This window comes from Phyllostomus hastatus, unplaced genomic scaffold, assembly GCF_019186645.2.
Source record: "Phyllostomus hastatus isolate PE091 unplaced genomic scaffold, TTU_PhHast_1.1 phas_contig_29, whole genome shotgun sequence".
Taxonomy (NCBI): Eukaryota; Metazoa; Chordata; class Mammalia; order Chiroptera; family Phyllostomidae; genus Phyllostomus; species Phyllostomus hastatus.
The window spans coordinates 5,414,362-5,429,957 of record NW_025333835.1 but is presented as its reverse complement, the minus strand read 5'-3'; the positions used below and the strand labels follow the sequence as shown (position 1 = coordinate 5,429,957).

The following is a 15,596-nucleotide window of genomic DNA, read 5'->3' as shown; positions in this document are numbered from 1 at the left end:
GGGGAGGTACAATTAGAGAAGGGGAAGAGGATGGAAATAAGATATGAAATGAACTATACACAAAATCAGAATGAGACAAGAAAACTGGGTGGCAAGAAACTAGTATTTATTTGTTTCCCTAAAAATTTAGGTGCCTAAAATGTGCCAAACACTGTGGTTCATCCTTTGCAAACATTCTCTCATTTAATTTTCAAAACTACCCTATCCTCAAATTTCAATTTGGTAATAAATGAAATTAGGACTCAAGGAGTTCAAGGCTGCATAAAAGTTAATAATAAAGACACAATTTGATGTCTAAAATTCATATTGTTTTTATCACAATGGTACAAATTTAGTCTCATGGAGTTTCAGAGAAGGGAACAGTTACACCCAGAATAACAAGCTTCCATATAGAAGTAAGCCAATCTTAAAGAATTAGGGGAGAAATAAAATGCATTTTAGGTGGAAGAATAAAGACAGTCATGGATACAAACTCAAAACTTATGAACAGGACAGACAATGGTCCAGTCTGGAATAAGCTGAGCATACAAGAACAAAAATCTCACTGGAAGAAAAAGTTGGGACTATACTGGGGGACTTGGAGACTCCATATTTACAATGGACACCACTATCAGAAAAATAACTTAGAACATGCTAATGACTGAACCTGTGCCTTCAAGTTCATATAGGAAGGGTACTAAATGCAAAAATATCTAGTCCCATAAGGATTTCAAACCTAGGATAACTCTAATTTTATCACAGAAGTGTACTTTTATCTAAGAAAGAAATACTGCTCTAGAAGTTGACATATCAAGTGTCCTCTTTAATGTCAAATTAACATAAAATTGTGGAAAAACAAGTAAGTAATGCATTTACAAATGTGAGCCATGTAGTCTCTCTTCTCTTCATGAGTCTCTGTAGTCTCTCCGTATTTTGTTTCAAATATATAGCACACGTAATTATATCCATTAATCATTTTTTTAAAATTAGTTTATTGTTGTTCAATTACAGTTGTCTACATTTTCCTCCCACCACACCCCCCACTCCAAACCCACCTCCCTCACTTGCTTCCACTCTCACCTTTTGGTTTTGTCCATGTGTCCTTTATAGTAGTTCCTAAAAACTCATCCCCCCATTATCAACTCCCCAACCCCATCTGGTTACTGTCAGATTGTTCTTATTTTTGAGGTCTTTAGTTATATTTTGCTTCCTTTTTTCTTTTGTTGATTATGTTCTGGTTAAAGGTGAGATCATAGGGTATTTGTCCCTCACCGCCTGGCTTATTTCACTAAGCATAATGCTCTCCAGTTCCATCCATGCTTTGCAAAGGGTAGGAGCTCCTTCTTTCTCTCTGCTGCGTAGTGTTCCATCATGTAAATGTACCATAGTTTTCTGATTCACTCATTTCCTGATGGGCACTTAGGTTGCTTCCAGCATTTGGCTATTGTAAATTGTGCTGTTATGAACATTGAGGTGCATGGGTTCTTTTTTTTTTTTTGAATTGGTGTTTCAGGGCTCTTAGGATATAATCCAGCAGTGAAATTGCTGGGTCAAAAGGCAGTTCCATTTTTAGTTTTCTGAGGAAATTCCATACTGCTTGCCACAGTGGCTGTACCAATCTGCAGTCCCACCAACAGTGCAATAGGGTTCCCTTTTCTCCACATCCTCTGCAATACTTGTTTGTTGATTTGTTTATGATGGCCATTCTGACCTGTGTGAAGTGGTATCTCATTGTGGTTTTAATTTGCATCTCTCTGAAGGCTAGTGATGCTGAGCATCTTTTCATATATCTCTGGGCCCTCTGTATGTCCTCCTTGGAGAAGTGTCTGTTCAAATCTTTTGCCCATTTTTCAATTGGGTTGTTTGTCTTCATGGACTGAGGTCATGTGAGTTCTCTATATATTTTGAAGATCAAACCCTTGTCCAAGTTATCATTGGCAAATATGTTTTCCCATATACTTGGTTCTCTTTTCATTTTAATGCTGTTTTCTTTAGCCATGCAGAAGCTCTTTAATTTGATGAGGTCCCATGTGTTTATCCTTTCCTTTATGTCCCTTGCTTTAGAGGACATATCAATGAAGATGTTGCTGTGTGGAATGCCTGAGATTTTCCTGCCTATGTTTTTCTCTAGGACTTTTATGGTATCATGACTTATGTTTAAGTCTTTCATCCACCTTGAATTTATTTTTGTGTATAGTGTAAGTTGGTGATTGAGTTTCATTTTTTTTTGCATGTAGCTGTCTAGCTCTCCAAACACCATTTGTTGAATAGGCTATTTTTACTCCATTTTATGCTTCTTCCCCCTTTGTCAAATATTAATTGACCATAGAGACTTGGGTTTATTTCTTGGGTTCTTTTCCATTGGTCTATATGTCTGTTCTTATGCCAGCACCAGGTTGTTCTGATGACAGTGGCCTTGTAATACAGTTTGATATCAGGTATTATGATCCCTCCTACTTTTTCTTTCTCAAAATTGCTGCAGCTATTCAGGGTTGTTTATGGTTCCATATAAGTTTCTGAAATGTTTGTTCTATATCTGTGAAATATGTCATTAGTATTTTAATAGGGATTACATCATATCTATAAATTGCTTTGGGTAGTATGGACATTTTGATGATGTTAATTCTTCCAATCTATGTACATGGTACATGCTTCCATTTGTTTGTGTTTTCCTTAATTTCTTTTATCAGTGTTGTATAGTTTTCTGAGTACAGGTCTTTTACCTCCTTGGTTAGGTTTATTCCTAAGTACTTTATTTTTCCTGTTGCTATATCAAATAGGATTTTTCCCTGATTTATGTTTCTGATATTTCATTGTTGGTGTACAGAAATTCCCTTGATTTCTGAATATTGACTTTATAACCCATTGTTTGCCAGATTCACTTATTAGGTCGAGTAGTTTTTTGGTGGAGTCTATAGGGTTTTCTATGCACACTATCATGTCATCTCCAAACAATGACAGTTTTGTTTCCTCCTTTCTAAATTGGATGTCTTTTATTTCTTTTTATTGTCTTATTGCTGTGGCTAGGACTTCCAAAACTATGTTGAATAGAAGTGGTGAAAGCGGGCATCCTTGTCTTGTTCCTGATCTTAGTGGGAAAGCTCTAAGTTTTTGCCCATTGTGTGTGATGTTGGCTGTAGGATTCTCATATATGGCCTTTATTATGTTGAAGAATACTCCCTCTATTCCTACTTTGCTGAGTGTTTTTATCATAAATGGGTGCTGTACCTTATCAAATGCTTTTTCTGCATCTATTGATATGATCATGTGATTTTTTTCCCCAAAGTTTCTTGCATTGCCTGGGGTAAGATTTTATTATTTTTAATTTTATTTTTACCTTTTTAATATATATATTTTTATTGTAATTGTTGTTGCAGTACAATTTTCTATCTTTTACTCCCATCCCAACCTGCCCCCAGCCCTCTCCTCCTCCCTCCCACTTCCACCCACTCCTAATTTTTATCCATGTGTCCTTTATACTTCTTCCTGTAAACCCCCTTTTCCCCTGATTTTTGTCTTTTGTTTTGTTTATGTGATGTATTATGTTTATTGATTTGCGAATATTGGACCATCCTTGCATCCCCGGGGATGAATCCCACTTGATCATGGTGTATGATTATTTTTATGGATGCGGTTTGCCAATATTTTGTTGAGGATTTTAGTGTCTATGTTCATCAGCAATATTGGCCTGAAAATTTTCTTTTTGTTATGTCTTTATGTGGTTTGGGGATTAGGATGATGCTGGCTTCATAAAAAGAGTTTGGAAGTCTTCCATCTTCTTGAATTTTTGGGAATAATCTGTGAAGGACAGGGGTTAGCTCTTCCTTAAATGCTTTGTAAAATTCTCCTGTGAAACCATCTGGTCCAGAGCTTTGGTGTGTCAGAAGCTCTGACCGATTAACGCTTCACTTTCATCAGCTGTTATTGATCTGTTCAGGCTTTCTGCTTCTTCTTCATTCAGTTTTGGAAGATTATATTTTTTTAGACACTTGTCCATTTCATCCAGGTTCAAATTCCTTGTCATACAGTTCTTCTTAGTAATTTCTTATAATCCTTTGTATTTCTGTGGCATCAGTTGTAATCTCTCCTCTTTCATCTCTGATTGTGTTTATTTGGGTCCTCTCTCTTATTTTCTTGATGAGTATGCATAAAGACTTGTCAATTTTGTTCATCTTTTCAAAGAACCGGCTCTTGGATTTATTTATACTTAGAATTGTGCTTTTAGTCTCTACGCCATTTAATTCTGTTCTGATCTTGGTTATTTCTTTCCTTCTACTTGCTCTGGGCTGTCTTTGTTGTTCTTCCTTGAGTTCTTGTAGGTGTAGGGTTAGGCTGTTTATTTGAAATGTCCCTATCTTTTTTAGGTAGGCCTGTATAGCTATGAACTTCTCTTTTGGGACTGTCTTTGCTGTGTCCCATAAATTTTGGATTGTTGTAAGTTCATTTTCATTTGTTTCAGAAACTTTTTGATTTCTTCCCTAGCCTCATTCTTTACCCCTTCATTGTGTAATAGCATGTTATTCAATCTCCATGAGTTTGAGTGTTTTTGAGTTTTTTCCTTGAGGTTGGTTTCTAGTTTCAGTCCCTTCTAGATGGAGAAAATGCTTGATATGGCTGCAATTTTCTTGAATTTGCTGAGGCTTGTTTTCATTAATCTTTTAAATTACATAAATCTTACTCTTAGGACAACATCTTGATTTTAACTAATGACATGAATTGCCTGGTTTACTTATTTTTTGAGATTTGATTATGATAAGATGACCACTATGTATGTTTGACAATGGTTTTAATGATCAAAGTTATATTTTGAATGGTTCATAACTAATTTGTTGGAATGACATCCATAAACTAAATTGAGCATGACTGATTATTTAGATGATAACATCCAAATCCATTAAAAGGAATCTAAAATAAATAAAGACCTTAAGTAGGTCACCCGTAGATCAGAGAAGTATAAACATTTTATCAACTGCTGCTTTTATGTCTTTAAAAATAATCTTTCCCTTCAAACAATATGATGGGCCTAAACTTTATAGCAAATACAGCCCTAATGGTGTATATAATAAAGCAAAAACTTGCCACATTGAAACTAATGGGAATGTTAGACTAATTAATGAAATTCTTTAATGTGATATTTTAAATAGAAATGGAGACTTTTACACTCAACTTCACATAATAAATATCAAATATGCCAAACAGAGATACCTAGGGTTCCAGTTAAACTGAACAGATTTTTTTGTATACTATCATTAATTAATAATATTAAAAAGCAATTGATTTTGCAATCAATGTGTGCAAAAACAAAAACAAGAATATAGTTTTAAAATTATTACATTTTGAATTTAGAAAGTTTTTCATAAGTAACATATCTATACATTTATGTCGCCAATGTCAGAATTACCACAGATATAAAGTACCACAAACATAAATGAAATTCTTTACTGTATATAGATCACTTGTTATTTTACAACAAAAGGGTGGTATAAAAGACATTCTAGGTAGAAAGTAGGGCATGATATCTCTAATCTATACTTTTTTAAAAAGGATTTTATTTATTTTTAGAGAAAGGGGATGGGAAGGAGAACGAGAGGGAGAGTAACATCAATGTGCAGGAAATACATCAATCAGTAGCCTCTTGCCTGCCCCAAACTGGAGACCCAGCCCACAACTTTATTTTTCTTTCTGAAGATTTCTGTGGCTATTTGGGGTCTTTGTGGTTCCATATAAATTTTTGGAATATTTGTTCTTGTTTGTAAAAGACACCATTGGTATGTTGATAGGAATTGCATTGAATCTGTAGATTGCTTTGGGTTGTATGGGTATTTTAATGATGTTAATTCTTCCTATCCATGAACAAAATACAGGAGTCCATTTATCTGTATCTTCTCCAATGTTTCCAAACATAGTTCCTTTACATCCTTGGTTAAATTTATTACTAGATATTTTCTTTAAAGCAATCTGATTGTTTTCTTAGGTTCTCTTTCTGATTGTTCATTATTGGTGCATAAAAATGCAACTGATTTCTGAATACTTATTTTGTATCCTGCTAATTTACTGAATTCGTTTATCAGTTCTACTAGTTTTTTGTTAGGGTTCTCTATATACAATATCATGTCATCTACATAAAATGACATGTTTACTTCTTTTCCAATCTGGATACTTTTTATTTCTTCTTCTTGTCTGATTGCTGTTGTAGGACTTCCAGTACTATGTTCAAAAGAGTGGTCATCTTTGTTTTGGTCCCAATCTTAAGGGAAATGCTTGTAGTTTTTGCCCACTGAGTATGATGTTGGCTGTGGGTCTGTCATATATGGCTTTTATTACATTGAGGTATGTTCCCTCTATTTTTACTTTGCTGAGAGTTTTTATCATAAATGAGTGCTGTATTTTATCAAGTGCTGTTTCTGTTTCTATTGATATGATCATGTGTTTTATATCCCTCATTTTCTTTATGTGGTGTACCACATTTATTGATTTAGGACATTGTACAAACCTTGCATCCCTGGAATAAATCCCAATTAATCATGGTGTATGACCTTTTTAATATACAGCTGGATCTGGTTTGCTAATATTTTGGTGAAGATTTTAGTATCTATGGTCATCAGGGATATGGCGCATAATGTTCTTTCTTGTAGTATCTAGTTTTGGAAGGAAAATAATACTGGCCTCATAAAATGAGTGTGGGAGTCTCCCCTCCTCTTGAATTTTTTGATATAATTTGAAAAGGAAGGGTGTTAGTTCTTTGAATATTTGGTAAAATTGACCTGTGAAGTCATCCAGTTCAGGACTTTTTTGTTGTTGCTGTTGGGAATGTTGTGATTACTGTTTCAATTTCACTAGCTGTAATCTGTCTATTCAAATTCTCTGTTTCTTCCTGATTCAGTTCTAGGAATTTATCAATTTCTTTCATTTGTCTACTTTGTTGGTGTATTGTTTTTGTAATCTTTTCTTACAATCCTTTCGATTTCTTTAGAGTCAGTTGTTGCTTCTCTTTCATAAAAATGATTTTATTTACTTGGGTCATCTCTTTCTTGATGAGTCTGGTTAAAAGTCTGTCAAACTTGTTTATATGTTTAGAGAACCAGCTCTTCATTATATTGATCTTTTGTATTTTTTAATATTCTTTTATTTCTGCTCTGATCTTTATTACTTTCTTCCCTCTACTCCTTTTGGGCTTTGTTTGTTGCTCTTTTTCAAGTTTTTTTTTTAAGTGTAAAGTTAGGCTCTTTGAGAATATTCTAGTTTCTTGAGGTAGGACTTTAATGCTGTGAATTTCCCTCTGAAGACTGCTTTCCCAGTGTCCCACAGATTTTGGGTTGTTGTGTTCTCATTTTCATTTGTTTTAAGCTATCTTTTGATTTCTTCATTGATCTCCCTGTCAACCCATTCATCATTCAGTAACATGTTATTTAGTCTCCATGTCTTTGTGTTTGTTCTTCAGGGTTTTTTTTTTTGTGATTTTCAGTTTTACACCATCATAGAGAAGATGCTTGACATGATTTTAATCTTCATAGATTTATTGAGATTTGTTTTGTGTCCTAACATGTAGTCTATTCTAGAAAATGTTCTATACGCAATTGAAAATAATGTATATTCTGCTGTTTTGGAGGAAACACTGAAGATATCAATTAAATCCGTATGTTCTCATGTGTCATTTAAAGCCAGTTTCCTTGTTGATTTTCTGTCTGATAGTTTTACCCATTAATATCAAAGGAGTGTTAAAATCCACCACTCACTGTATTACTGTCAATCTCTCGCTTTATGTCTACAAAAATTTGCTTTACCTATTTAGGTGGTCATATGTTGGGTGTGTAAATCTTTACAAGGGTTGTATCATCTTGTTGGATTGCTCCCTTTATCATTATGTAGTGACCTTCTTTGTCTCTTACTATAGCCTTGTTTTAAAGTCTATATTGTCAGATATAAGTGTGGCTACCCCAGCTTTCTTTTTTTTTTTTTCATTCCACTTGCATGGGATATCTTTTTCCTTCACTTTACTTTTAGACTGTTTCTTTTGTTCTGAGGTGGGTCTCTTGTTGACAGCCTATATATGGGTCATACTTTCTTATTTAATCAGCTACTTATGTCTTTTGATTGCAGCATTTAAGCCATTTTCATTAAAATTGATTATTGATAGGTATGTATTTATTGCCATTCTATTATTTTAACCATGTTCCTCTTTTTTCCCTCTTTATTTTTTTAAACAGGCCCTTTACTTTACTTTTAGTAACACTGGTATAGTGGTAAAAAACTCCTTTAGCTTTTTCTCATCTGGGAAGCTCTTTATTTTGCCTTCATTTTTAGATGACAGCCTTGCTGAATAATATAGTCTTGGTTGTAGGTCCTTGCTTTTCACCACTTTGAATATTTCATGCCAATCCCTTCTGGTATGAAATCTTTATTTTGAGAAATCAGTTGACACTCTTATGGGAGCTCCTTTGTAGGTAACTGTCTTTCTCTTGCAGCTTTTAAGATTCTTCTCTTTGTCTTTAACCTTTACCATTTAAATATGATGTGTCTTGGTGTGGGCCTCTTTGAGTTCATCTTGTTTGGGCCTTCCTAGCTTCCTCGACTCATGTGTCCTCTTCCTTCATTAGATTAGGAAATTATTATGTCATTATTTCTTCAAATAAGTTCTTGATTCCTTGCTCTCTCTCTTTTCCTTCTGATGATGCAGATGCTGTTTTGCTTCATATTGTCCCCAAGATCTCTTAAACCATCCTCATTCTTTTTAATTCTTCTCTCTTTTTCCTGCTCTGATTGTGTATTTTATTTTCTTTTCTCTTCCAAATTGCTGATTTGATCCTCTCCTTCATCCAACCTACTGTTTGTCCTCCTAGTGTATTCTTGATGTCAGATATTGTATTCTTTATTTCTGAGTGACTCTTTTTTTAAGGTTTCTGTGTCCTTTTTCATGCTCTTGTATTTCTCATGTTCCTTGAGCATCCTTATAGTCATTACTTTGAACTTTATATCTGATAAATTGCTTGCCTACATTTTATTTGGCTCTTCTTTTGGAGATTTCTCCTGTTCTTTCATTTGGGGCCTGTTTCTTTGTCTCCTCAAGCTTGCTGCTGCTTTGTATTTGTTTCTATGTAATAGATAAATCTACTATGAGTCCCAGTCTTCATGGGGTGGCCTTATGTAGTAGGTGTCCTGTGGGACCCAGTGGTGCAGTCTCCTTGATCACCTGACTGGGTGCTCCAGGAATGTCTCTTTGTGTGAGTTATGTGGGACCCCCTGTTGTAATTGAGTCTTCTTGTGGTTGGCCCAATCTCACATGGAATCAACCTTCAGACTGGCTAACTGTGAAGCTCAACCCCAACCATGGTGTGTGAACTGCTATGCAGGTGTTGACCAAACAAAGCAGAATTCATCTCACCAGGGTTTGGTGCCTGCCTAGATCTCCTTTTGGATTTGTTGCTTTTGGAGCCTACTGGATCCTGCTATGATGTTATCTGAATCTGGCAACTGTTTGTGTAGGTTCTGGACCCCTTGGGAGCAAAACTGGTGCTGGACCAATGTCAGATGCTATCTGTGCCTGGTCCTTGGCAACCTGTTTGGAGATATAAGAGACCCAGTTTGTGGCTGCCTGTGCTAGGATTGGGTGTGCACAGAAAGGACCAAGCTGCATACCAAATCTGCCTTTTACCAGCACCAGCCCTGGGGCAGGTCAGCAAAAATCCCAAGGCACCTTGATATCTGCTTCTGGTTGCCTTGATTTCCTGCTGCCTGTAAGGCTCAGTGGCTCAGTGAAAAAGCCTCTGGTGGAGTCAGGAGTATGGGGCTAGTAGACAACCTATTAGGTGGAGATTCCAAGACTCAGGAAAGGTGGTGGATGCAACCCCTCCCCAGAACCACAGGTCTTAGTCTGTACTGGAATTTGTCCTGACTTCAGTAGGGTAGAATCACTAGGAGTAAGGTGTGTGAGGCCATCAGAACATGGAGGGTGGGTCTACCGGAAGCTGGGAGAGTGGCTCTGACAGATCAATGACAGATCTAACACAATAAGAGCAGTGTGTCAGTCAGGTTCATGGGAAAGTGGGGATGGCCCAAAGCTAGACAATTTAGTCACTGATACCCCTGAGTCTGCCCAAACCTGTACACCTTGGCCATGGCAGCTGACTCCTCAGGGGGGCATATGCTCCAAAGGGTAAGTGAGAGAAGTCTAGTGGGTAAGGCTACTGCTTTCTCTCAGGAAGGGGAGTGCTCCATCCAAGAAAGTTGGCATTTGTGGTATTGGAGAATAACTCAGCACAGGGATCCTGGTAGCTGTACCCCAAGGTCTCACTCCAGAGCCACAAATGCCAGACTTTCCTAATGTAACTCTAGTCAGCTCTGCTCTCCCTCCACTGGAGCCCTGGGTGAGTTATTATGAATAAATTTTATGTGTTGTCCCTTTAAAAGGGTGCCTATATCTCTAGTGGACTCCTATCTCTTTCTGGTGAACAGAAGCCCTACTGCTTTTCATTGCTAGATGTTATGTGGGCATTTTTCTTCCACTCTGAAGCTCTGGGCTAGGGAATGTGGCTTGGGGTTTAGGCCTCACACTGCTCAGGAGGGACCCTCTATAGCTGAGATATCCCTCTGGCACCTTAGTCACCTCCTATAGGAGCAGGGCCAGACCTTTTTGCATTTGTACCCTTCCTACCAGTTCCAACGTGGCTTCTTCTAAAAATTCTTGGTTATAAGACTCCTCTTCAGCTAGTTTTCAGTTGATTATTCAGAATGATTGTTCTGTAATGTAGTTGTAATGCCAGGTTGGTCCTGGAAAGAGGTGAATGAAGTTTCCACCTACTCTGCCATCATTTTGAAATCTAATTTAATATAGTAAATTACTTTTTTAAAAAGTGGTGACTTGAAACTCATAGGTTTATATAAGGCATCATTAATACAAAAAAGAATCATGAGAAGTTATGGGAATAGGCTAGAAATTTCCTGGAACTGTACAGGTGACTTACAGAAATTTAAGAGTTGAAATGACTTTATTGTGCCCTATTAAAATTGGAAAATTAAAATTTGCACATATGCTGTTAAATTTATTCCTAAGTATTTCATGTTTCTATTGTATTGTAAATAATATTTAAGAATTTTTATTACCTATTGTCCATTTCATTTTTTCACATTAAGTTGGTATCCCATGACCATGCTCAACTCACATATTAGTTCTGATTTTTTTTGTACATTTCTTAGGTTTTCTATACATACAACATGTCATCTCTAAAAAGAAACAGTTTTACTTCTTCCATTTCAGTATGCATACCATTCATTACCTTTTCTTGCCTTATTGCACTGGCAAGGACCTCCAGCATAATTCTAAATATCCTTGTCTTTTCCAGAAACACAGGAGGAAAGCACTTAGTTTTTCACCGTTAAGTATATGAGGTCTATCCAGAAAAAAAAACAACCATTAATATAAAGAAAATGGTTTACACAACATTGATGTAACCTGGCAGCCAAAGAGAATGGACTGGAATGTGCTGTACTAGTCAGTGAAGGTGGTAGATGCCATTGAGTGAGTATGTGTACTGTGTGGTTGTTGCATACAAAATGACTGAGTGAATAGAAAAACGAATCTGCATCAAATTTTCCAGTAAGCTTGAATATTCTTCTGTGGAAAGTATTCTGATAATTCAGAAGGCCAGATACGGGGCAACTCGTGATTGGCAGCCTCATGCAGAGGTTTTTTTGCAAAACATCAAATCACCCAGGTGATTCAACCTCCTCTAGAGCCCAGATTTGGCATCCTGTGACTTCTGGCTTTTCCCCAAACTAAAATCATCTTTGAAAGGGAAAAGATTTCAGCCTGTTGATGAGATTTAAGAAAATACAATGGGGCAGGTGATGGCAACTGGGAGAACTGTGTGAGGTCCAAAGGTACCTCCTTTGAAGAGGACTAAGGTCTCATTTTCCCATGTACAATGTTTCTTGTAACTTGCTCCTCTTCAATAAATGTCTCTATTTTTCATAGCACATGGCTGGATACTTTCTGGACAGACCTCATAAGTTAGTCACAGTTTTTTCATAGATTTATCTTAACCATTTTGAAGAAGTTTAAAGTCTAAATCCTTGAACATATTCATGGCAACATATTATAGTCCTTGTCTGCTAATTCCATTAACTATAATTTTAGGGTCTATTTCTATTAAGCATTTTCTTCCTTCTTTGTATACCTAGCAATCTTCCACTGAATGCCTGACATTATGAATACTATGTTGTTGCATGTCTAGATTTTATAGTCTTCCTTCACTTGAGGTTAAGTTTTTTAAGCTACAGTTAATTTTATATGAGAAAAACTCAAACAAAAGTCATTTTATATGAGAAAAACTTCTACATAATGTTAAATAGAAAACATCCTTGCTTTTTCAAGGCTTACTTTAAAAACTTTTATGGGTGGAGTGTAGAGTAGTTTTTATACTAGTGATAAATGTGTCCTACTTCTAAAGCACAGACTTCATAGGGTATCTTCTGAATATCAGGATTATTTAATGAAGACTCCTAACCATGTGGAAGTCGAACCATGTGGGTGGTTGTTCAGCTCATAGCTACTCCTGGTAGTTGTTCTTTTTCCACTCTTTGTGAGTCTTTACTGTGGCAGGGCTAATATGGTACCAGTTACTCCTTCATAGGTGGAGGTATAAATCCCAAAGGGAGGTTTTGACAATCCTTCAGCTTTACTCTGGTTCTCTTCTCTTTTGGCCTATAACCTTGCCTTCTTTTCACCCACAATTTTTTTTCAAAAGCACATAATTATTTAGTGAAAGGACCCAAACCAGAAAACAATTCTTATAATTCAATCCAATATTCTTTTGACTACACAGTATTTTTTATCTCCAGGTATTAAACCATTGACAATTTATTTAGCTTTAAGTTCCTGATTGCTTGGCATATTCCTTAGTTTCTCTCTCTCTTCTTCCCTCCTTCCCCTCTTACTCCTCTTCCCTCCTCCTCCAACCTGCTTATATTTTATTTTTATAAGATTTGAAATAGGCTCACTGATAAATCTAAAAACAATCCATGTCTAGAAAATCTATTTGATTAAAAAGTGTCCCTGCATCCCAGCATTCTGACCACACTAATTTAGATAATACACAAAATGTTTTTAAGGAAGGAAAAAAAACACCCTATTAACTTACTTCTTCCATATTTTTGAGTTCCTTATCTCATAACAGATTCATAGTGTATTGTTTCTCCTGGTGAGCTATTTTAGCTTCCTTTTAGAGTAGCATTAGCCTCTACATATTTTTCTTCTAATTTAAGAACCATTATGTTGATAACATCTGTTCCTAGAATATAATGTTCATCACTCCCTGTCCACAAAATATCTATTAGTTTAAGTTTATAAAGCATTAGTCACTTTAAAAATAAATTTTGCATGATTTTATTACCTTTTAAAGAGAGAAGAGATAAGAGCAGGAGGAACAGAAATGAAACTGGTTTATAAAATAAGCCTTTAGAAAAGTATTTTTAAATTGTACCAAGGTAAAAATAAATGATTAAACTGGATCTTAAGAGGCTGTGGGTCTTTCCTCTTACCTGTGCAGTTGGATATATTCTCGGGGTCTATTGAGCAGGTGAAGAAATCTGTCAACAATCTTATTTTTTCCTACACCCTGTAATTACACAGAAAGCATTAAACAAAATGAAATTGTCTGGAGGTAAAACAAACAAGAAAAAAAATTTTAATCAACAGTATTTCCTCAGGGTTGTGCTGTTTTAGCTATTGTTAATGAAAACCAAGCTAGTAAACATATAGAGTACAATTTCCATGACATAGAGTTTTTTTAAATTTTTTATTTTAATTGTTGTTCAAGTAGTTTTCTGTCTTTTGCTCCCATCCCAGACATAAGGGTTTTTAAAAATTTACTTCTAAGTACACTAAAATTTAAACTCTTCTTATTTAAAAAAATACATATAATTTTAGCCTTCTACATCTTATTTTTTCTTTTCTATAATTTTACACAGAAACATCAACATTACATCAGAAGATTAACTATTTCAGATTAAAAGAATGGCATCAAAGGTAATCAAGTAAGTGTAAAAACAATTATTTCTCTAATTAGTTCTTCAGACAATGATTTTCAGTTGCAGAAAAAGGTAATACTGTACTTCTGTTTGAATCAAACAGTCACTTCTCCTTTTATCCCACTTTCTAGTTCTTCAAAACTTTGGAAACCAAAAAGTATAACCAGAGTTTAGTGTGGCTTCCTCACCCAGGTGTCTGAGTAGCTAAGAGAAGCACATTCCCATAACCTTAAATAGGCCCAATAAGCAATGTTCTCATAGCCTTGAGATCGGGTCCGACAAACTGTTCCCATAAGATGAAGTGGGCTCTCATGCACAGAATTATGCTATGTTATATAATTTTCTGGCTTGAAGCAGCTTTGTTTGCCTCTAGTCCTTAAGCCAGTAGGGGCTTCTCACTAAAGAGACATGCACCTTGCAGTGTGTGTGGCTCGCCCACCTGTGAATAAAGGCATGTCAAGCATCCTCATGGCTCCACACATTTTCTTCTGTCTCCCTGAATCTAGAGTGCACCTGCCAGACCTTGCCAGGCTGCAACACACCAAGTCTCAACTATGCATGTTCTTCCTACAAATGCCCTCATTTACTTACCACCTATTAATGTTGAGTAGCTGTCCTTTTGTAGAAGACAGACTATTAAAAATGGAATTCACTTCCATGTTACTTCCCAATTTTAAGGAAAAGGGTGTCAAATGTATAGTGATGGAAGCAGATTTGACTTTGGGTAATAGGCACACAATGCAATACACAGATGATGTATCATAGCATTGTACATTTGAAACCTACACAATCTTATTAACCAATGCCATCCCAATAAATTTAATTTTAAAAATACATGCATAAATAAATAAATAATTGTCGCTTAGAGATGGGATGTAAATATTTTAATAAGTGATTTTTGTGGGAAGAATAGTAGATTTTAAAAAAGCTGAGTTCTATAGTGATAGCAATAAATAACACCTTTGATTTTTCTACACTGTGCCATGCTCTATGTTAAATACGTTCACATGTTATTTCATTAAATCATAACAGTTCCATGAGATTGGCATTATGGTTATTTGAACCTCATAAATCAAGAAACCAAAACTCAGAACACTTAAGTGACATGCTCATGGTTGCACAGCTAGTCACCATGGAGCCTCTGTTCAAATCCAGGTCTGTCCCATTCTGATGCTTGTGATTTTAGTTGCAACATTATGGATTATATTTCTTTCAATTTGTAATTGGTTTAGGTAACCTTGGCCTTGCATTATCTCTTTCCCCACTTCTAGGAATCCATCCTATAAAAGTAATTAGGCAGACAAGGAAAAAGCATGGTAGCAACAGCAGAAGCCCAGTAAATGGAAGCAAGCATTATTATTGGTATTTCTACTACATGTCTTTTGAAGAGTAACATTCTACAACACAGATGGCAAATACAAGGCCTGTGGGCCAAATCCAGCTTTCCACCTTGTTTCATCTGGCCCAGCACCTTGTTTCTACCCAGCAGCACCATTGAGCTCTCGGTTAACTGTTAAGGAGTAGTTACATTTATACAGTCCTACAATTACATTCAGCCCTTTGAAGGCAACTGCGAGGTTGATGTGGCCCCC

General features: G+C 36.0%; 1 protein-coding gene across 4 annotated transcripts in view; it reads right to left on the bottom strand.

Annotated features, from left to right (window-relative positions):
* Window positions 1-15,596, bottom strand: part of VWA8 (von Willebrand factor A domain containing 8) — a 421,660-nt gene that overhangs the window by 210,975 nt on the left and 195,089 nt on the right. For all 4 annotated transcript variants that reach the window (XM_045839249.1, XM_045839250.1, XM_045839252.1 and 1 more), the window contains exon 21: window positions 13,516-13,592. In XM_045839249.1, coding sequence (XP_045695205.1) covers window positions 13,516-13,592 — 77 coding nt within the window. The remainder of the gene's footprint in view (window positions 1-13,515; window positions 13,593-15,596) is intronic.